General features: G+C 35.6%; 1 protein-coding gene across 1 annotated transcript in view; it reads left to right on the top strand.

Annotated features, from left to right (window-relative positions):
- LOC107303092 (keratin, type I cytoskeletal 23) overlaps positions 1-20,623 on the top strand; it is a 25,006-nt gene extending 4,383 nt beyond the window's left edge. Inside the window, exons 2-8 of the mRNA XM_015832282.1 lie at positions 4,668-4,750; positions 6,930-7,086; positions 15,701-15,862; positions 16,562-16,687; positions 18,786-19,006; positions 19,544-19,566; positions 20,305-20,623. Coding sequence (XP_015687768.1) covers positions 4,668-4,750; positions 6,930-7,086; positions 15,701-15,862; positions 16,562-16,687; positions 18,786-19,006; positions 19,544-19,566; positions 20,305-20,405 — 873 coding nt within the window. The 3' untranslated portion in view covers positions 20,406-20,623. The remainder of the gene's footprint in view (positions 1-4,667; positions 4,751-6,929; positions 7,087-15,700; positions 15,863-16,561; positions 16,688-18,785; positions 19,007-19,543; positions 19,567-20,304) is intronic.
- The last annotated feature ends 3,679 nt before the right edge of the window (positions 20,624-24,302 follow it).

Genomic DNA, 24,302 nt, shown 5'->3' with positions numbered 1-24,302 from the left:
AAGCATGCCACCCAAAGTACAAGTCCCATCCTTCCAAGTTTAATATCCTCTTGTTAGATAAATTAATCCAATCCGTCATCCATGTCAATGCACAAGAATCATAGTAAAGTATCAAATTTGGAGCTTTAAGTCCTCCACGTTCTCTAACATCTTGAATAATCTTAAATTTAACCCGTGCTTTCTTGCCTTCCCAAATGAAAAAAAAAAAAAATCTTTCTTGTTCATTGGAAATTAAATGCCAGTGTGAAATTGCCAGAGCTGCTAACTATTGCTAGCTCTTGTATCCTCACTTATCTCCAAGCTCAGGTGTAATAGTTATCTATATTAGGGATGTTGGGATAGCAAGACATTTCATCATATAAGCAGCAACCTAATTTGAATGGTACCTTGCTGATAAAAATGAATCACCTCTTCCGGTAACAACAGTCAAGGATTACCATTATTGTTTGTCCATGTTATATCATTATTGCTTCCCCTTATTTACTGATTCTGTGATATCCTTTTTCTTTTTTAGTAGTCATTCATCTGCCATTTATCACTGTTGTTTCTTTGCTTTAGGGCTTACCTGTCTCTGTTTTTATATGCATATATATTATGTGTCTGTCCTCCTCAACATACTGTTTCTTTATAATGTGGAAACAGCTAAAAACACACGGCTTAAAATGAAGTATTTAAGATGCAAGGACATTCATATACTGTTCAGTTCTCTCAGTATTAGGACAAGAAGAAGAAATGAGGTTGGATTACACTGTAATACCAACCAACGTAATTCATGCTTCCTGGATTTAGATGCTGACTAGAACAAAGCTGGCTTTTTTTTTGAAAATCCATATTTTCTTAAACATTGAAATTTATTTCTTCAGCAAATGAGTTAAAATAGTTGGAAGAATGCGATAAAAAAGTGCAATGCTTTCAACATTAAGAAAAGGATGTGCAAATTTGTATTGAGGATGGTGGAAAACAATTCTTTACTGTCTGATAAATGGAAATTTGTGAATAGCTGTACCCATCTGGGCACTCAATTTTGTGAGAATGCCCACAATCTCATCTAAAATTTTCAATGTGTCCATTGGTTTAAAATGGTTGTCTAATATTGGATTGGAGTATTATGATTCTAATCATATTACTTCAGCTTCAGCTTCAAGTTGGACAACTCTAGAATAATTTTCAGGACATAGCAAATGAATCCAGCGTCAGGGACTGGAACCAAGAAAAGAAACATTTCCAGCTGTAAATCTCCCTTTCTTGTCATTCTTTGCTTAGTCTTTATGGCTTTGTTTTGCCTTTAAATGACTCTGGTTTTGCTTTTTAAATGACTTCATTTTGCCTTTAAATGATTTTGGTTTTGCATTGTTAGATGGAGTCTTCTCTGGCCCATGATAAAATTTCATGCAAGATAATAAGCCACACAGTTATATGATGACTGTTTTTCTGTGGTGCAAGGGAAGAGAAGAGAATGATCAGTAGCAAGGTGGACAGAATATGTTTCAGTGGCAATGGGTGAGTTGTTGGCAAAACTGAAAGACTAGGTTAGGAATAGCCTGTCATGAGAATCTATATGATTGCTAAGAGTGAAAAATGACTTGATGGCATTAATAATGTAGTTATCAATCCATTCATTAATTATATAGGTGTGCTTTGTGGATTCTGTACACACCTACAAACCAAAGTATGCATGAGCCTGATGCAGAGGTTTTCAAAAATTAGTTTGCCTTTATTCCAGTCTTGCCACTCTTTCTGTCATGAGACAGTAAATATATGCTCTGGACATCCTAGTTGCAAAAACTCCTCTTTGTTTCATTATAAACTTAATCATACTACTTAAATAAGATAGCAGCTCCTGTCTTTCCTTGACTGAATGTCAATATAGACCTTCCTGTTTGGTTACCACAATGAATTTCCTGGAGGAAATACTAATAAACAATTCCAGAAAATTAGATACACACACCAAAGATTTGACCCATTTCTTGGCCTATCGCCTACACTTAGTCTTATATCTGCTGATATGACAGGTGCAAGAAACAATTGCACATCCACCTTTTCAGATATTAGCATGTTTGTATTTGGCAGTGTTGTGGAGAGAATCTGTGATATAACAATGTACGATACTTTCTTCTACTGTGATTCTGGGAGGGGAATCTGAATTAATGGATAAACAGTCCGTCGCAAATACACTAATGGAAGTAAGGGATTTAATTCATCCAGGACAGAGTTCTGTGAATCAAGATTTCCATTTTAATGAGTCATTTTGGCTTAAGAAGATATTCACCTTTCAATATACTCTTGGAGGGATTTTCAGCTTCCTCTGGCACATCATAGAGGATTTGCATAATAGGTGTTTGGCAAGATATTGTCTCAACATCACTCCAACCACCCATAATCATAACACAATTTCCTTTTGATATGATTCATGATGAGTTTTGTTTTCATCTGGGTATCTGAAAGAATTTCCCCCAGGTCAAAATGGTTAAAGACCCTGTATCAGTCAGGGGATGGAGAAGAGCAAGAGGAAAGACCCCTAAAATCCTTGGCTTTGCTTAATTCCTCTGGAAATATTTCATAAGCAGATTTTTTTTTGCTTGTGGCAATATGTGTGATATTAGGATGAGAAAAAGGTAAACAGGTGAAGTAAGCCTTTAATGTAATTTATATGTCATTGCAACAAATATAAGAACTTGACATTTAGGTTAAGGAATTTCATCTAGTATGATTTGCTATAAGCCATGCCTCCATTAAGCCTAAGAAAAAACTTTTTAGATGCTTCCTCAACCTGGGAATTAAAAAAAATAGAAATTTTAAGGTTATAGTTGCCATCCTTTTTTCTCTGTAGTATATCAGTTTTGAATGAAATATTACTAATCACATTTCTGAACCAATACTGATCATTAGGGGCTCTTATATTGAGGTGTATCTTGCCTATCTAAAAAAGTATCTCTCCTGTTTGGTGAATATATTTCTAGTACAGATTCTTTCAAATCTATGGTCTTTTGGGAATGCTTTCAGTCAAAGATAACTTCTGTTCCTACCCATAATTTATATAATTATATAATCAAAGCTTTTCCTTGTGTAGCCATGATATATAATTATTGAAAGCCTTTGAGATTCACTATATTGCAGGGTTTGCTAATGCAGCCCCTGTAAGTGGGTGACATTTGCTATTCTGCCAAGAAGCATTCACAGGATTTTAAAATTAAATTTTAAACATTTAAAAGAGAGAGAGAGAATTTCATGGGACTAAAATCTCAGAAGATCATTAAATGTTATGAAATGTTTATGTCCTCATCTGAAATCTTGCCATATATTGATCATATTTAAAAAAATATTTTTTTTAATTTTTATTGTTATTTTGGCACTCAGAGTCAGATTACCGGTAGTCAGGAATCTTTGCTACATATAAATTTGAGACAAGATATGTTTTTATCAAAATATCATGATCCTTTCGTAGTTAATGCAGCATCACAAAGCATGTAATTAGGAGGGATGGAACTTATATTGTGACAGCAAAATGCTTTTGTCCCATTTTGGCACTCTAACTCTAACCCTGCAAATGCCTCTACGTTGCTGCCACTGATGTCCCAGTGCTCAGTGCTTCACCTGCACTTTTTTATACTTTCTAATAGTCCTGTTGGTTACTGCTATTGCTTTCAAGATTATGGCTTGACTAAAATTAGAGGGGTATAATTTTCCTTAATTTCTCTTCTCACCAACAAGACAAGAATTCTTCATCTTTCCATCCCTTCACAAAATTCTTCTCAAATCTTGTATCAGTTTCCATTTTAATATGAATTTATCCAGCATGTGTTTCATAAATCATTACACAAATTTGAACACATTTGAAATATTGTATCCCTATTACAATCAATTATTGGAATCTAAGTGTAGTTATGCTTAACTATTTGTGCTTTACTGAATTTTGTGACAAAGCTCTTCAGTGGAAAAGTAGGTTATTGAAAAGCATACCTGCATCACCTGCTGGAAAAGTTGGTAATGAATAAAAATATCTATTCGGGAGAAGTATTCATAAAACATGAACATTCTTAATGTCTTAATGTTCATCACGTTCCATTCACAACCGAACATTAGCAGTTGTTTGCAAGTTTTCTTTCATCTGTTCTTATGGTGGAATATAATATTATGTAATTGTAATTAACATGTTTACCTTGCAATTATAATGAATATTTGACAGCTGGAAGAAGAACATTCATATCTGAAGCCAACCAAAAGCAAAACAAGAGGTGCCAAAAAGCTAACACATTCCAGTTTTGCATTTTGAGTTTCAAACTCTAGGCAAGAAATATTTTCTAAATTTTTCTTTCATTATTTATTTTAATAGAAAAATGAGAAAATCCTTGTTGTTGTTTAACATTGATATGTTTATCTGCACAATCAAATCAATTAAAAACCCAGTGACTACAATGGCACAATGTGCAGTTTAATTAATTTTAGCATGTTTATTTTATGGCTAGCTATGTTTGGCACATCCATCTGATTTGGTTACATTTTGGTTTGATATATTTTGCAAAATCAAGGACTTGGCTAATTCAGTGACTAAATGAATGCATTCCAGAGGTGATAAAGAAAATATAGTTCTCTTAGCCCACCAGAACACCAAGTCTTTAAACTTTTAATCTACCTCCACAGCGAGATTAATATTTTGTTATTTACAGATTGAGACTGGACGGGTTACCAATGCAGGCCTTGTTCTACAGATTGACAATGCCAAAATGGCAACAGAGGATTTCAGTCTCAAGTAAGTCTTTCCTTGAGATTCTCGTCTATTCTTGGAAGCATATGCAGACAAAAAAAGTAAAACTTGACTCTGATTCTTAACAATCCAAATATGACTAAAAAGATTAATTTATGCTTTAATGTTATATCCAAAATTGAATTTGATTAAAATCATAATAGATAGTATAAGTTATACCATCTGTTGTTTGATATTGCATTCCAAGAGATAAAAGATTAGTGGCCAACATCTTTGCTGCTCGGTAACAAAATCTTGGATTGAGAGACACCATAATTGCTTCTCTCTCTGCCTCCTACACACTAGCAGGTAGATTTACGGATGATGAAGGTAAATGTTTTGAACTATTGTGCTGTCTTTTCTAGATGCCAGGGGAGATGCCAGGAATTATATAGGCAACACAAATTGCCTGCTTTTCTCATTTCCTCTTCTTTTAAAATAAGTTAATGACTGCTTGTTTAAGGTGAAACATCATTATAACCACGTTGACAGTATTAAGATGATATATTTGAGAATCATATAATCATAGGTTAAATTTACACAATATGCTTAGACAAGTCAATAAAAAATATTATGCTTACAATTGCACAACATGCCATTCCTTTTCTTTTTGTTTCTGTTTTGTCCTCTTTTTTTCTGGCTTGGCCTGATATACAAGTACAGCCTTTTTGGTTAATGTATGATTCAATGTACTATGTGAGGCCAATCATCAAACAAATAGGTAATATAATATGGTCATAAATTTGGAAGAATGTTTGGACTTATCTAGTCCAATTACCTGTTCATGAAGATTCTGAAATTCGGGATTTTGTTACATCTTTAAGAAATGTCCCTCCAACTCTGCTCTCTATTTAGAAAAGCCATCTCCTAAGGATTGAATTTGTTGTGCCACTAAACAATTGAATAGAATTTGTCTGGATGTTCAGCCAACTGTTGCTTTTAATACAAAATGTATCATGAACTACATGCATTCTTCTAGACCCACACTTTGAGTAAATTTCTGTGCCTCGTCATCATCAATTTCTATAGACAAATAGACTTCAAGCAGCTTCTTTAATGGATGTATCAAAAATTTGTTTTAGATTTTCCTCAGGGTAATTTTAGTGTGCAAATAGTTACCCTTAATACAATTTAGTTAATTTCAGTGCAATGAAAGTTGTACAAGGTAACATTGTGATGACTTGCTCAGGTCAAACTACAGAAGCACAAAATTCTGTCTTATGCATACTCAGACATTGACTTCTGTGTGGACCAACCTTTATCTATCTTGTGTAGTCCAGTTGTGTTGGACTCTGTTGACATAATTTCCATAATTCCCAATTTATTTGCATGACTAATATGAAACATTTGGAGAGCACCATGCTATCAAAAGCTAATCTATTTTGACTGTCAGTCTTTTCGGGTGTATTCAACTGATGCAGTGTATCATATTAATCTGTCATGAGAAGTGTATTTCATGTTCTATATGAATGGAAATTTATAATAGCATGACACACAATACTTGTCAGGCTCTTTGGCAGCTACCTACAATTGAAAGTGATTTTTTTTAAGTATAGTTCTGAATTTTTCAATGATCTGTTGAGATAAAAAGAGGTGGGGTTACAAGAATTTCAGTAATGAACTATTTTCAATTTAGAACCAATATATCATTATGTTAAGATGGAGCTATTCTGATTTTCTTTCTATCAGCCTTCCTAAGATCTAGGAAGAAGGCTAGTTTCTGTACTGATTAGAGAGAAAGTATTTATATCACAATCTCCTGTATCCTTATCAGTCTGGAAAGCAACTCTTACAATACTTTGGAAATCATGACTCTTCTAATGTTCCAAATAAATAATACAGCCAACCTTGCCACCCCATTTATTCTCCAATTTGTCTACTAAATTTGCATTTCAAATTAGTTAGAGAAGCGATCCTTTGGGGCTAACTGTTGCTTTCTGGAAAATGGCAGAATATTCAAATATGACTAGCAAGCTTCTTCACTTTTCAATAAATGAAAATTATTCATTGAATTTCAGTGAAATATGAATGTCAACGTATTTGTAAATGATGGAAAATACATGCTTCCAAGGCAGAAACAGCAAGTATTAGCAAGCAATATGTAGTTCTAAAAGTTGTAGCTTCAATCCCAAGATGGAATTGTTGTCTCCTTCATTTAACTATATTACTTTTCTCTTTGATTAAGATACGAAGCTGAAAAAGCCCTCCGGCAAAATGTGCAAAATGATGTTGAAAACATCCGTAAGGAGCTAGACAACATGACCATCATAATAACTGACCTGGAAATGGAAATTGAAGCTCTGCGTGAAGATCACATACTTAAAAAAAAAGAACATGAAGCGGTAAGACAAGCTTTCTTCTCTTTCTCCTTACCAAAATCCTGATCATTTCATTTTCTGCATAGAAACCAATTTTGATAGTTCATGCTTATTTTAACATAAAGTTAGAATAATAAATTGTTGATTAAATCTAGTGAGGTGCATCAGAGGATACTAATGTAATCTGTTTTAAGGACTGAAGGTTATGATTCAATATAATTTCTGTTTGTGAATTTTGTCCCTCAAGTCCAAAAAGCATCACTGCAGTTTTGAGACTTCTTAAGCTGATCTAAATATATACAGGTTGCCAACAAAATAAAGTGTTTATTTAAAACAGCAAGGATTAGAACCACTTAGTTTTGTAACTCTAACCACATCTGAACAGACAAATGCTTAATATATTTAAATCCTGCCAATCCCAACACTCTGAATTTTCATTCTGCTTGTACAGGCCAGCACAGCATTCCTTTAGTTTGTACAGGCTAAAAGCCTTGATGAATCACGCCAAAGGCCCATCTCATTCAACCTTTTCTTTCCCACACTAGCCAAAGAGGCATGAATCTAAGGGACTCTTCTGTATAGGTTCCTCAGCAAATGATCAGATCAGAAATAATCTGAACTCATTAAGGCTTTGCCTAACCTTCTTTTAAAGTTAAACATGTTATCAGCCACCATGGGATATTGGTGCAGAGAATTCCATAGCACAATCGGCTATTATGAGAATGACTTTTGTTGGTCGATAATCTTCATTGATCAGATTCATGGGATATTTGTTGACAGAAAAAACATTTAAAATATGAGGGAGCAAAGACAAACTTACCCCTACCCATTTTCCTTAAACCACACAGAATTTGAGAGTAAGGAAGGTGCTGTTTTACACATACTTTTACTTAAGCATTTAATTTCCTTTTAACTTGCAAATGATAACCCACTAAAGCTGAGATCACATGTGTACACAATGCTGTTGGTTCTTTCATTCTCAAGAGATCATTGCTGCATATTTCAAAAATGTACTCCAGCTAATTCATACTATTACAAAGTTCTCATCTAAATGCTAGAATTTTAAAATTAATGACAATGCCCCTTTATTGGGTGTGAAGAACCATTTCTTCCAAATGGAACAGTATCTGATGTAAACCACCACAGATGAAATACATCAATTGCTCTGTTGAAACGCTAATGCTAAATCCCAAAACGAACTTTCAATGTAAATCAGAAAAGAAGTAAGAGATAGTGTTGCTATTTAGTGCTTCAATAATCTTTAATAATATTGTAATTGGTTCCTCTCACCAAGCTATTATGACAGTGACTGAGTTTGGGGGCATTCTGAAAACTTACTGATTACAGCTTCATTTCCTGAGGCAGCAGCAGTAGGCAAAGCATAGGGAGATATTGCAATGCTGAGAACTTCACCAAACCAGTTTAGCGTGCCTCATAATTAAATTGTTTACGTAGTAATTAGGTGTTTTCATCCAGCTGCTCCTTTGGTAATTATATAGAACCTTTACATTTTCTGGATAGAATCATAGACTTTTGTAAAATAGGTGATCAAAATAGAAGAAATACTTTCAGATTGAGAAGAGAAAGTCTTTCTTCTCCAAAAAAAAAAATAAATATTCAAATTCTATTTCAGTACGTATTCAGGACTTCCAAAACCTGACTCAGCTATGCTGGGCCAAGCCTAGTATTCTTTCACAAACAGAAATACATCCAGCAGAAAGAAGTACGCTCTTGCATCCTACGCTCTCTCTGTTTTAGATCTCCCCATCCAATTGCCTTGCTTATACAAGGTCTGGCACAGTGACTCTGCAAGTGATTGGTATGTGCGTCATCCTCACCATCACAAGAATTTCCAGTTAATGTCTCTGTGTGCCAAATCACATACCTTCATCTCATCCCTTCTCTTCAATTTTTTGTCTGACATTTCTGAAACCTCACCCTTGAAAACAAACAGCCTGACTCAGATCCAAATTTAGCTGTGTGTAGAATAGATCCATAAAATTAACAAGACAGGTAAATTATCCCTAATTTAGACCTGATTTGTTTCAATAGTCTCCTCCAAGAATGAGTAACTGAGGAATTCTAGGATTTGAAGAGCACACATTTTAATACTGCTGAGATTGAGAAACATTGCTGTGTAGACATATAGGAATCAGACTTCAATCCTATTCTTGAACTAGAATGCTTGCTTATGAAGAGTCACAGTCTTTTCATTACAGATGCTAAAAAAGCCTTTAATAACAAAGGAAAACAGTTACTACAGAGTCTAGGGCTCAATATATATGTCTTTTTCTGGGGCAACATTTGAAACAAATGCTTATTATGCTGGGTTTATGTGAAGAAGACAGATTTTGTGGTGTTATATGCTGTCTATCATTCCAAAGTAAAGTCTAATTACTTTATCTCACAAACATGGTCTTGTAGAAAACCAAGTCACATTTCCTTTACATTGCTTTTTAAATTCTGAATCCAAACCTATAAAAACAGTTTGTTACCATTTCCCCCTTTTTATTTGCAATATATGAGATAGTTTAGTATTTTTACCTCTGATTTCTTTCCTTATCAACAAAGGAAGCATTTAAGTATGTATGTAACTATTTTAGCATTCTCTTAATAACATTCTGCAAAGGGGTGAAATGGCAAAACCTACCTGATAATGAAAAAAACAACCAAAGGGGGGCAGCACCAGGCAGCTACAGTCCAATTACCTGCTTACCCATAACGTTTGAATTGCTAATTGGTATGGTAGATGATGTACCACAAAATATCTATTTAAAAACAAACTCTTTCCACCTAACCAGAAAGGAAACTGCCCGAACAGGAAGATCAGGCCTTAATTGACAAAATGATTTTGGAAAACTGCAAAAAAAAACAAAAAAAAAAAAAACCCCAACAACCCCAACTTGAATATAGCTTGGATTGATTATAAGAATACATTTGACTCTCTGTTGCATGATGTATAATCAGGTGCCTAGAAATAACAAGTTAGTAGAAAACACCAAAAGGTTTGTGCAAAGGTCAATGCCACAATAGAAGACAGAGTTGCTGGTTAATTTTGAATAGACTGGGAGAGGTTTATATCAAGAGAGGAATCTTTCAGGCAGACTCAAGACTCATTTAGAGTTGCCTGCAATTGCCCACTGCTGTTGCCACACATCTACGCTGCAAAGGAGTTGATGGGTAAACAGAGTTTGCAGATGTGTATAGATGGGCCGATGCCCACTGCATGTTGTGCTATGTGTGTTCTGTGTGCTGATTATTGATCTGACTTCCTGTTCTGTGCTATTTGACGACCCTCTTGCCACAACATTAAAATTTGCTGACATATAAAAGGAATGCCTACGCAATCATCCCCGAATGTCAGATGCATACATTCCCTCATGTGCAGTGCTGAAAAAGTCTGCTCAAGCGTTCATTCTCACTAATACTGTTTGTCAGTGCAGAGATTACTCTGTCAACAATATTGAGCAAGTCAGGCAATGGCTATCAAAAACATCTTATAGACTATTCCATCTACTTTACATGGATGATCAAAAGCTCTATAGAAAAACACCATCCAAAATAGAATCACTATTCAACACTGTCCATATATATTGCCATGATATTGCAATGGAATTTGGACTGGACAAATGTGCCACCTTCACCATTAATGGGAAAATAGTAAAATAGAAGAAATCAAGATATCAAGAGTCTCAATTGATATCCAGAGTCTCAACTGAAGACAATCACTACAAATACATGGGCTGGGAATATTAAGCACACTGAAGTCAAGAAGAATGTTAGAAGTGAATAGATCATGAGAGTGAAGATCTTAAAGTCCAAATTCAGGGAAGGAACACATGGCAATTAACATCTGGGCAATTCCAGTCATTAATACACAGCTGGAATAGTGAACTGAACTCAAGCAGGCGTAAACCCCTAAATAGAAAAACCAGTAAAATAATGAATCATGTCTTTCACCCATGCAGTAACACTGATGGACTCTACTTACCAAGGAGCATAGATGGTCATGGAATGTTGCAGGTACATCAGACAGTTGAAGAAAAAAAAGGCATTGAAGACGATCTGAAGGACAGTGAAGAAGAGACACTGATGCTAGTATACCATAAAGGCTTACTGAATACTGGAGAGCCAAAATGGCCTACAAGAAAGACCTAATGAAGAATAAAAAGAAACATAATAAGGCAAAGTATTACTGTACATATCCAATACATTAAAAATAGCAGGCCAAGGAAATAATAAAAACACTAAGAACAGGAAGTTGAAGAAAGAGACAGAGGGGCAAATTCTTGCTGCAGAAGATTAAGCTTAAGAACAAATTCATGTAATGCCAGAATTGAGAAGACAATAACAGACAGCAAATAGCATCTCTGCAAAGACATTGAAGAAACAGTGGGCTAACTAGTTAACTGCTGCAAGTAGACTGTACCAATTGATTACAAATAACAGTATGACAAAATAGCAACAATGGTGCACTGTAAAGTCTGCAAAAAATACCATTTGCCTGCAAGCAAGAACTAGTCGGACCACAGATTACACAAAGTAATAGAAAATAAAGAAGCTAAAGTGCTCTGATACCAATATGTTTTGGTGCAATCACAAAGTATCTGGAATACCATTTGAATATTATATGTATTGATACAATTCCCATCAATTGCAAAAGGTAGCTTTGCTTGGAACAACTTACATCCTGTGATAATACCTTTAACGCTATCAAACAATATATATCTATCCCAGTCCTTGGGAAGGACATGATAGGTGGATATATGTACCAAATTTAGTCTAAATATCTGGCTGACTGTCAGTGAACTATAATAAGCAGCAAACATTCTGCTCATACACATAAGAACAAGAAATCTGAAGCATTTAAATATCTTTTGCAAAATAATTAATCAAAATAGAGGAGGTTTGAAAATGATTTCTTTATCTCAGTGAGGGGGTATTAGGGAAAAAGGAAGGAAACATTTCCATCCTTAGTTAAGCCTAAGTCCATTCCTTTCTTCTTGAGCTAAGTCTAGTCAACTGATCAACTTAAGAGACAACTGTGTCTTCCTCTATTAAAGATCTGGGAGTTTGAGATTTCTGTGTAGTATCTTAGTTGTTCATAGCATTGCACCTTTCTGGACAGAGTTCTGATGTTGTTCTTGGATCTGTTGGAGCCACTCTCCTAGCTTAGGAATCACAGTCCCAAGTGCTCCTACCACTACTGGGTCTTTACTTTACATCCTTTCTATTCCTCCTTCAGGCTTGGTATTTCTCGAACTTCTTGTCCTCCTTCTTCCTAGTGTTGCTGTTACTTTGTATTGCTATATCTATCACCATCTGTCTTCTAGTCCTTGTCTACTAACACAATGTCTAGTTGATTGGCCAGTACCACCCTGTCTGTCTGGACTTGGAAGTTCCACAGGATCTTAGAGCTGTTATTCTCCACAACCATCTGTAGAATTTCTTATCTGGACTTGGGAGGGTCTAACACATACACTGTCAGGTGTTCTTATATGCAATGACAGCTACTTAGTTGTTTCATTCACTGTATGCTGTTCTTGCCTACCTCTTATACCACCATTAATATGTTGGACTGCCTCTGAGATCTATCTGCACAGCCTATACTCTGGGCCTTGTCCAGTATGGTAGACTCCTGTTTCAATGGGATCTGGTGCTTAGTGCCTGCTCTTATGCTGCTATGTTCAGTGCCTCAATGATGTCTTTTAGTCCCACCCTTTTCAGCCACTTATGTCACTTTTAAATGAAAATCAGAATCCTGTTTAACCAGCCAGAATCTGGAATAGTTTGTTGTGATCTTTCTCCAGGCTAATATCCTAGATTTACTTAATTACTTTTTAATAGGCAGGAATATAATCCAGAGACATAGCTGTGAATTTATGCTGAACCACCCTGACTCAAAAATCATCTGCTTTTCCACTGTCATCCCCACTGTTTATTTCCCAGCCTATCAAAGAAAGTTTTCCATGCTTAATTTTATTAATTGTACCTTATTAGCTCTTTGGGAAGCCTTTGTGCTTTACTGAGATGAGACAGTGTATTCCAGGAAGTAGGTGTAATGGCTACCATAGACATAGATCATTGAGTCATATCATCTCAACATTCTGATTTTGAAAGAAAAATTCTCATTGGTCTTTCTCTTGATTTATATTATGGATTGAAGAACCAGCATTTTCATCTTAAAACTCTGGAAAAATTACAGAAAGAGAAATAAAGTTGGAGAAACACTTCCTATTAATTGATGTTTGAAGTAGTGCAGTCTTATCCAAGTTGGTGCCTTCTCAGAATACCAGAATTACAATGCCAAAATTCCTGAAAATAGAAACTTGGAAGAATTTCTAGAGTTTACACAAGCTTTTCTTATATCATTGAATATGATGCTCCCAGTATTCATTAAGAACCAGGTCAATATAATATTTTCCTTTCATACTTACTTAGATCCCTCTAAGGAATCTGAGGGAACTAAACAAGTTTCAGTTAAACCACAATAGTAGTTACAATATTTCAGACCCTGGAGTTGGTTAATCTCCTGGCAGAATATAAATCAGTAAGACAAAGTGGAAGAGGCAAACATGCCATGTCCTTGAGATCTTTCAAGTTTCCACCAATAAACTATTTATCATGCCAATATAACCTGGAGCATGCCTGCAACTATATAATTTTCCCCTAAAGGGAAAATATTATTTGACCTTAAAAAGAAACTGTCTGTCAAGATTGGTGCAAAGCATATTTCTATCTTTTTAATGAAGGCAGTTTCCAGAGCTGAATTACTGTATAAGGTCTGAGAAATACTGCTCTAGAGCAACTGTATCTGTGGATTGTGGCTGAAAAGTCTGAATGAGTACAATATTCTTGCTTTCATATCCAAGATATTCCTCAAGTTATTGTCAACTGTCTAAACTGAATAGTAACCACTACATTTGCTCAGAATCAAAAAAAAGGGTGACAATAGTAATTGGGTCCATTAAATTATTTTGCGATCTATTTTGGTTTCCTGTGCCACGAACCCCATCACTGCTATTTGTAAAACGTAATTTATGATCTTAATGACCTTTGATAAATATAACACTAGGGAATCCTGTACCATATGATGAATAAGAGCTGGTCGTACAGTACATAATCATATTTTGAGATCTGGACTGTGCTATAAGAGCCTTACCTGGATGCCCTTCAGATTTCTGTGTTGCATCTCACAGAATCCCCATCCTGAAGACAATTAAGATATTTGGATTGTTATGGAACAATTTACCTGGTGATTGCCAGACTAGGAATTGAAATGATGGATATTTAATTTTAAAATCTAGATAAAAGCAATGGCAAATCTGTAGTTTTCATGCTTGACTAGAATTCACCTATAAATTCTGTGATGAAATGCATAGTTTGTTGAACAAGCTTCAGGGAGTCTATTTCACATATGAGGCTAATGGGCTTTTTATAACACCTACAGTTTTATGTTGCATAAATTGACCCACATTTAAAGATTGCCTTGAACATCCAGAGCTCAATATCCTTATTATAACTGATCATATTAATTTTGAATATAATCGATTATTGCACAGGACTTGCTTCATTTTAGTATAATCTCAATATATACACTTCCCCTAAAATCCAAAACTAAAATGAACACAGATAAACAATGAAACAATACAATAAAACTTTGGAAAAGGTGGATTTATTATCGCAATGTACAACTAAAATACAGATAGCCCTAGACTTTCTATCATAATTTAGCCCAGAATTACAGCTGTAAGTCATTCTATTGTTAAGCAGGGCACCATGAGACTGTGCCTGATTTTATGACCGTCCTTGTGACGGTCAAGTGAACATGGCATTCATAAAGCAAACGTGATTGCAAACTGAATGCATGGTCATAAAGTAAGTGCAGGATTTGTAAAGCAAATGTGGCAGTTGTAAAGCAAATTATTATTATTATTATTATTTGCCAGAAATCAGAAGTAAGCACTGGCTTCTGGCAAAAGGATATTATAAATCACAGTCATGTGACCAGAGGACACAGCAAATGGCCATAAATATGGGTCAGTTGCCAAACACCCAAAATGGAATCATGTGACTACAGGGGAGGCAGCTATTGCAACTTTGAATCTGAGTCATAAGTAGTGGGGAAGTCAGTTGTAACTTCACATGGTTACTAAGTGACTGATCGTAAATTGGGCACTATCTATATTCTTTGTACATCCTCTGGACTTAGCCTGCACCTCCACAAGGGAGGTTCAACTCACAGTTTGGGAGCTCTTACTCTAGAGCACATGAACATAAATAAGTAGGGCAACAATTACAAAAGAAGAAATCCTGGTGGGGTTAAATTCACCAATCAGAAAAGAATAGGGGTAGGATAGATCATAAATGCAAATCCAGGCTATAGCAGCTGTGATAAAAAGAAGCAGCTTCCATTAGGATTGGAAAAACTAAACTTCTGATATCACAAAATCTTTTTATAAATGTGCAATGCAGTCAAACATTGGGTCAAAGTCAGTTTGAAGCCCCCCCCCTTGTTGTCTTTTGAACAGTGTGGCAAGATACATTATTTGCTGTTTGCCTCAGATAGTGGAATACTTTTATTATTCATATTTGAAGAGGTTTCGCTGAGTTTTTTCTTCATTTTTTTCATATACAGAATATGCAGGCACATGGCTCATCCAAAGACTTTAAGGTGAATGTGAAGGTGGACAAAACTCCACAAGAAGATTTGTCCAAGATCCTGGCAGGGATAAGAGCGGATTATGAAGCAATAATTGAAAAAAATCGCCAAAGTCTTGATTCTTGGTTCCAACAACAGGTATCCTTTCAGAAAACAAGATGGAGAAATCATGTAGGGTTGTAACTTTGATATCATAGTTATCTACAAGAGGAGTAGATCTCAAGGTACAATGATTTCACACCCATTTGAAATGTACAAACAAGATATCTGATAAGATATGGAGAATTAAGAAACACTGCCTCTTGATCTAAAAGAAAGCCCTCCCACATGACATCTGATCCTCCTAACATTTAAAGCTCCCTCTGTATCTTAACTTACACCAGCAAGTATCAATATGCCAATGTCCAATTTTCATACATTCCATGTGTATATTGCATAAAGACTATTATATTACTGAGAAATAATTCTGCCTTTTAACTACTAAGTTCTCCTTAGAGTTGTTGAAAGACAGTTTGCTTTCAAAATTTATTTCACAAGATTTGAGGCAAATTTCTCATGAATGGAATATGGTGCCCCTACACTTACGTAACTGAGGTTATCCCCAGAGGTGTATAAACCACTTCTGGGGTAGTTGGCAATCATTCTGAATTATCACATTTTCATTTAAAAGAAGACATCCTCCTGTGATGGGAGTGTCTCAGTAGGGGTGTTGCCATTACCTATAGCATAGAAATTACATGTTCACTGTCTTGCTCTAAAATTGTGTGGAGAATTTCATTTTTGGCTAGGTTTAAACAATTCCTTCATTTATTTTTTATTTCTTTTATGCTCACACAGATTGGAAATGAATCTTCAGCGGGACAACACAACCAGGAAGAACTACAAAATAGCCAGAAAGAAATCTCTGAACTGAACCGCACACTGCAAACCCTGGAAATTGATTTCCAGACAGAACTAAATAAGGTGATGCCCTTAGACAGGACTGTTCTTTTCTAACCTTCTAATTCAGGGGTGTCAAACTGGGGCCCACAGGCTGGATGCTCACATGCAGGCCATGGCCACTCTGGCTCCACAAAGGCAAAAAAGGTCATGATACATCACGATATATCACGTGATGCGATCAAGTTTGACACCCGTGTTCTAATTCAAACCTGCCCAGTCTGACATCTACTAGGCATGCTGAATATAACTGCCATAATACTTTCCCATAGTTGCCATTATGGAAGTTGTAGTCCAATACATTTATAGACACCACTTTGGTAAACACTGCTGTAAACTTAATCTGTCCACTCATATTATACTTTGTTTTCCATGAAGTATTTATGGTTAATTTTCCTAGGAATCTGTATATAAGGGAGAAAAGATACATTATAGTTACCTGGGTGTATCTGTATGAATCCCTTCTGTTGGATCATTTATATCCAGGTGGTATGCCCTTTTTTTTTTTTCTTTAATTGCAAGGCAAGTAAAAACGGATTTGTGAAATCAGACCAAAGACCAGTTTACACCCAGCAGATGCCTTTAGAAGTTCAGAAATAAGACATGCAAATGAAGGCTTTCCAGTATTTTTCTCAGCATTTGATATAAACAGATGCACTGCCTATGAACATTGTCAACCAATACGTTATGGTGACTAGGTCCATCCTCAGCTGCCATGGAAGTTCACTAGTTGACTTTGGCTAGTCATTCTCTCTAGTCCAACCTACTGTTTTGTTACCACTACTATTGATTGTTACTATAGGAAAACAAAAGGAGGAGGGAGAGCTATATATGCCTTGCTGAATGTAAGGCAGAATATCAGTATAGTAAATAAATAAATAAAATAGCATTGTCATTTGAGAGGCTTCTGGTGAGATGGGCAGTCACATAAGTGTGTTCAATCAATCAATTAATCAATAGCATTCTTAGAGCTAATCCATCACCTTCATGGAGAATACAATTAACTGGATAATGCAGTGCTATGGTACCAAGACCGGGTCTCTGTACCGCTCTAAGGTTACATAATTCTGATTTGTAGCATTATTTTTATCCTTATAAAAATATAAGTTCTAAAATAAATGTGCAACTTGCCTTCTGGAAAACTTGTTTTGGGTAACCCCTTCCCCATCCACCAATGCTAAAGCATAAAGGAAGTCTATTTCAGCAAATGGGGGTGGGTGGGGGGTGGTAACACATTGCTCATTCTTGTTGAAACAGACCTTTGAATATCATAGTACATTTTTAGACCCAGAAGCAAGAAAGTCCAAGATGTGCTTTTTACTTTCTCTGCCATTTCTTTGTTGCATGACAGGCAGGGAAATGCTTCTACTATTGTAGGATTCAGATTTCTGTTATAAAGATTTTACAGCTGAATGGGTATAAGGTTTAAAGAACCTTATAAAATTGTATGATTTTAAAATTGTATGATTTTAAAGAGGGAACCATTCTGAGCTTTCAGTCTTCCTAAAAGAGATATCCTAGAAAAGTATGAATCTGCCTTTCTAGGTTAAATACACAATATATGGTAGTGATTAAATAGCAGAAAAGTAAAAGGGGCTCTGTACGTGGTACTACAGATTGTTACTTGAGTTTTCCTTCCTTGTTTAATACTGAATCTTATTATACATTAATCCCTCCTGAGAAACTGAACTGTCATGAAGGGACTGATGAAATATTCCAGACACTGGCCTGGGGCAATTGTAGGCCACCATAATCACTAGGAAAAAAATGAAAAGATAATAATTTCCCATAAGCAAAAAATTGTGCAATCAGACAATGATTAAATCATACCAGCACTAATTAACATGGCAGTTTGAAAAGACAAGTTGTTGCTTCAAGCACTTTACTTTTTAGATTTAAATAAAGAGGAAAGAAGCTAGGATGGGAAGGGAAAAGTAAATATCTCCCCATTCCACATAAATAATAATAAACCTATAGACAAATACAAATATATGATTTCAACACTACTTACAGACAAAAGCTTTCATTTATACATATCCAGCAAATAAGGGCATTTCTTGGTTTCTGCAGTGCAGAATGCAGTTTGAAAACATAACATTGTTGGCATGTTTTGTTCTTTCAGAAATTTGCCCTAGAAAACAATTTTGGAGAAACCAAGGGTCGCTACGCTTTCCAGCTTCAAAGTATCCAAAACCTCATCAAAAAATGTGAAGAAGAGCTCAGCAAGTTTCGACATGATATCAAGTGTCAAAATAATCAGTACAAGGTCCTCTTCGGAATAAAAACACGTCTGGAGAGAGAAATTTCTACTTATCGCCAGCTTCTGGATGGTGATGCTGAGGGGTAAGACACAATCAACCTCAGGCAGAAAGAGGAAAGAACAAACTTATAATCTTAAAAATTGAAGCTAGTGAAGAAAGTAATTTGCAGATCAAAATACATAGGTGGGCAAATGCTGTCCTTTCCAAGTAAAATGCATTCTGAAGGACCACAACCCTTTTTGATATCTGGTGCCACCCTAGACACTTGTCTAATGATCATGCTCCCAAAGAATTGCCCAAGTGTTCTGTCACAGGATTTTGGCATGATGAGACAGTTCTTATGAGATTCTGAGGCTTTCTTCCTGTCACATTTGATCTATTTCTTTTAAAGGGATTTCTATTTCTTTTATTAAGAAACATTTTAGAATTAGCATTCATTTTAGAAATAGCATAGAAGTGATTTCCAGCCTGGAGAGGACCGTGTTGTTTGATGCAGCTATTAAGAAATTAGGGCTTTATAGTACTTCGGATTTGAAGCAAAAAGGTTCTTTGAACAATCTTAAAAGTAACATGGAACAGATTTGCTGCTTTTACTGATACTGTTTTTATTACTTCACAGGAAGACCAGCACAAGTCTTAGAGGTAAATATAATCTAGATTCTATTTTTGTAGGAAAAGTCTCAGACAGCTTTAGAAGAGGATTAGTACATGTATATAAGATTAAAGCTATCAGCAGCTGCCAATCATGATGAATATAGCTATTTCAAGATCAAAAGCAGCAAGCTGCAAAACACTTATTGCTCGAAGCCAAATGTGGGAATGATCTTGGGAGACGGAAGGATGAACTGCTGACTAGATCTCTAATTTTCTGGAGAATCAAAGAAAAATTATTTCAGACTTGCAAGGCTGATGTTAACCTTTAAAGTAGTGCAATTAAAGCACAAGAATGAATAACTAGCTCTATCTTTTTTTATTAACAGAATCTTGCAGGATTAAAAGTATTCCTAGAGTTAGCTGTTAAGCCACTGTGGAAACAGGATATTGATCAATATGTCTTTTAATCGATCCATCATGGTTCTTCTTATAGCATTATCTTTATATTATCATTAGCAATCTATTTATGGTCACAATTGGATAAAATGGCTCTCACAACTACATGCATCCTATAGTATTATGATTGTGAGATGCAAACATGTTGCATTTTCAATCTAGTCCTGACATTCAGGTTTGTGTCTGCATTTCAGTGTTAAGTTTCTACAACTGGGGAAGTGCCTAACTGTTCTGTTAATCCCAACACACCATAGCTTAGTCTCAAGCATATTTACAAAATTAATTGTATAATGCTGCTTCTGTCCTAATACATGACCAAATTTCTTCCAGAACACAGATCAAGCAATCAAAACCTGAAGAAAATTGTGCAAGAGACTGTGGACGGAGAGGTAGTCTCTACACATACCACTGAGATCAAACGGCAGGCATGATTTCCAACGTGAAGGAAAATTTACTTATCTGAAGATCATATACAGATTTGACTATTTAATGAAAAGAGTTCTATTTCTTATTGGCAGTGCATTATACATTCTTTGGGGATCCTGAATTCTTTTTCTCAATCTTTCCTCCACATGTAATTTAATATGAATGCAAATAATTTTCCATCTTCTGTTTTATTGTGCTTCTTTAAAACCTCAAAATAAATAATAATATCATTAATTTATTCTGGTTCCTAGTAATTGGAGTATCTATGTTTGACCATCAAAGAACTTTCCTCATTCCATGAGCAAATGCTACACAGTTATATCATTAAAAGAGTACCTGTCAAGTTATTTATGACTAGAATTTCTATAGAAAAGAAAGAGGTGTATTACTTGTCCAAAACTTTCCTAATCATGATTAAATTTTCACGCAGATTCAAGAGAGAAAATTTGGTGAAAGGATGAGAGGTTCTGGAAGTAGGACTGTCTTATAATGACATAAATGATGAAATGTTGTGGTAAAGACAAATCAAATGAACTATGGATGAAACTAATTCTGGCACATCCATACATTATGTGAAGCTAAGAGCTATCCATTAGAGGTACTTTAATAATGGCTGGGCCTCTATACCCAAAGAACAATAAATAGTTCCTACCTAGTAACCTTTTTGATGATCATCCTTCTTGCTTTTTGCTGTTTCTAATTGCTTAATTACACATTACACCAAAGCTTGATTAGCAGGAACTGGCATTGGAAGGAGAAAAGGAGATGAGTGGGAAACTACTGCCCAAACATAGGCTCCATAGGGAAGAACATTGCACAAATCAAATGCCTTGCTTACAAGATTCCAGCATGATTGCATATTCTCCTTGTATTACATCTTACACTCTTAAAATATCCTACACATGGAATCAGGGAATTTTATAGATGAGTGGAGAACCTGGAGGTCATTTAGTTGTATTGAAAGCAGGATACAATGTACAATGGGTACAATGTAGGAGGCAAATGCAACATTTCTGAAAATAGCCATCCAACTTCCAACAAAGGGCTTTCTAAGCTCTCTTTTAATAACATTTTAGAGAGAACGCAACTTCTGAATGGCCAAAACAAATAACCCTTTTATTTTCCCAAGAATTACCACAAAGACTTGTTTGGGAGAGAAACCATTCTGACCTTTCCCTTTTTTAGCATGCTGTTGAGTAAAATCATCTTTATGCCCCTCCCAGAGTTTGGGAGGGAGAAACCAGGGTTCCATGGAAGCTGGGTTTATTTTTTTAAAGTTGCCCATAAAAGGACAGCAAAATGTACTTCCGTAAACCAGTTCTTTCACCAAGCATGTCAAGACCAGTTCATGACTGCAACTTCTGGTTGCATAAGGAAGATTCCGAAAAACCTTCAATGGATTACCTAATGTTTTCTGGGGAGAACTGGTAATACCAGATAGATAACACTGGGTGAATTGATCTATTCTTTCAGATTAATACCCAGAGCCTACCCATTCAGGTAAATTAAAATGGGTCTGGTTTCCTAATGCTGTAACATTATTCATATACATTTACACATACTATTAAAGAAAATAATAGTGGCAGAGAAAGAGCATGAGGGTACAAGGCAAAGGATCAGACAGTTAGATTGCCTACCAGCAATTCCCAATTTTAGCACCTCTAGGTGCATGTAGTCCAACTTCCAGAATTCAAAGCTAGCATGGTCATTGCTAATAATTGTGGGAGATGAAGTCCACATTTCTAGAGAGCTTTCCAAAGTTCTCATCCACACTTCCTAAATTGAACAGGAATGGGCTTATAAAAAAACCCAACAACTTCATATTGGCTATAATGAATATGATAAGGGATTGATGTCATCTGGAGTGATTAGGCTGTAGAAAGTTATCTTAAAGAGGGATGTCAAACTTGGGTTTTTTTCCCCGTTTCTGATTTTGACAAATCTAGTTTACCAAGCTAGGCATTTTTCTTTTCAAATCATTTTGTTCTATTTTTTGCTTATGAATTTGGGAATGGATTCCTCCATACACAATTTGCTTGTAATTTTTCCTGTGTAGGAAAGAATTTCCCCCAATATCTATTTGTATGAATATGTCCATTTTTATACATATCTTACTAACATGCACCCACCTATATACACATTATAATTACATAGACACATACATACAAACGCAGATGCACACATTTGTAAACTGCATTGGAAAATTAAACAACCCAGAATGGTACAGAATGCGGCAATGCACGCAGTGCTGAGCCCAAGATGCTACATTTAGATAACACAACTCCTTGGCAAGTGATCCTTCTGACTGTCCAAGTGCATTTCAAGGTGCTGGTTTAGCATCTCCAATGCTCTACACAACAGTGTCTTCAAATATTTATGCTCACCCTGCAGATCTAACAGGATGAGCATTCTCCAGGTCCTTTCTATTAAAGTAGTGGCCTCTCTGTCACAGTGCCTGTCTTTTGGATCGGGGTCTCCATCCCTCTGCCCTGCCAAATCCACCTCTCACTTCTCAACAAAATGGGCAGCCATAAAATGGTATAAACAAACAAAAAATAAACAATAAATAACACATTTATTCCAACACATGTGAAAATGGGGTAGAATGGATTTAAAAATAAATAAAAGGACTCCTTCGTTATACCAAAAGTTATCAGTTACCCATATAACAGAATAACAGGGACCTTGGAGGTTTTCTAGTCCAACCCTTCTGTTAAGATGCACCCATGTTAACAGATAACTGTTACGAATTTCTTAAAAAGTTAAGCAACATGTCCCTAGACCCTCAATCTATAGTTTATGAGTTTTATAATTTGGTGTGTGCTAAAGTGACAAAGCATTCCAAAGCTGATTGAAAAATATAGTCAGTTGCAGATATAATCTGAAGTTTGCCCTCATTTAAGCATTACTTTTTTAAAAAAAATATACTAAATCATGAAAAGTAATATTCCCTAATCTATCTAGTCCTAAAAGAAATCCAATTTCCAGAGATGGAGCAATGTCACTTATTATCTATTTTCTTCTTATTTTAATTCTTCCCATAACTAAAGTCACCAGTTTCATTAGAAACAGTTTTGAGTGAAGTGGCGTAAGATATTTACACAGTAACCAAATCCTTATATGGTATTTCACTGTGCTGTACTAGGTTATCTGATGTGATGACATTTGTGAAATAAAGACTTTGCACAATGTTCAGAGGTTATATATTTTTATAACAAAGCAGAAGCTGTTGAATAACAAATTCTGTTTCCTGTGCAGTTATGGGTGGGGAGCTGACATATATTCTTGAACTAATCCAACATTAGTCAAATCAATTATCCACTCCAATGCAATCCACTTCAATTTTCCTTAGCCTGATACCTCAGTTTAATCTGCCTTAATTGGATAAACCAAAAAATAAACATAGGACTAGGAATGAACAACTCCCTTTATTTCTCCACCTAGAGAACAGATATAATGGACCTCAGCTTACAACCACAATTGGGGCCTGAATTTCCATGGCTAGGCAAGCAGTTGTTGAGTGAATTGTGCCCATTTTTATGACCCTTTTTGACATGGTTGTTAAGTGCAACACTGCAGTTGTTTAAGTAAATCATGTGGTCAATAAACCACATTGATTTTGGTTTTCCGAAGCTGGCTGGGAAGGTCACAATAGAATCAGAAGTCTCAGGATGCTGCAACTGTCAAAAATACTTTGCCAAGTGCCCAAATTTTGATCCACGTGACCGCGGACATTCTGTGATGGTTGTAAGCATCAGGAATTGTTGTAAATCACTTTTTCAGTGCTGTTGTAACTTTGAACACTTGTTAAATGAACAATTATTTCTAGGTGAGATAAGCAACAAACAAGCCTAATAAATAAATAAATTGAGGACTACGGTACCTGTACTTATATATCTGTT

Source organism: Protobothrops mucrosquamatus, unplaced genomic scaffold (genome assembly GCF_001527695.2).
Source record: "Protobothrops mucrosquamatus isolate PMUCROS unplaced genomic scaffold, P.Mucros_1.0 scaffold1, whole genome shotgun sequence".
NCBI lineage: Eukaryota > Metazoa > Chordata > Lepidosauria > Squamata > Viperidae > Protobothrops > Protobothrops mucrosquamatus.
This window is presented reverse-complemented; position numbering and strand designations above follow the sequence as displayed.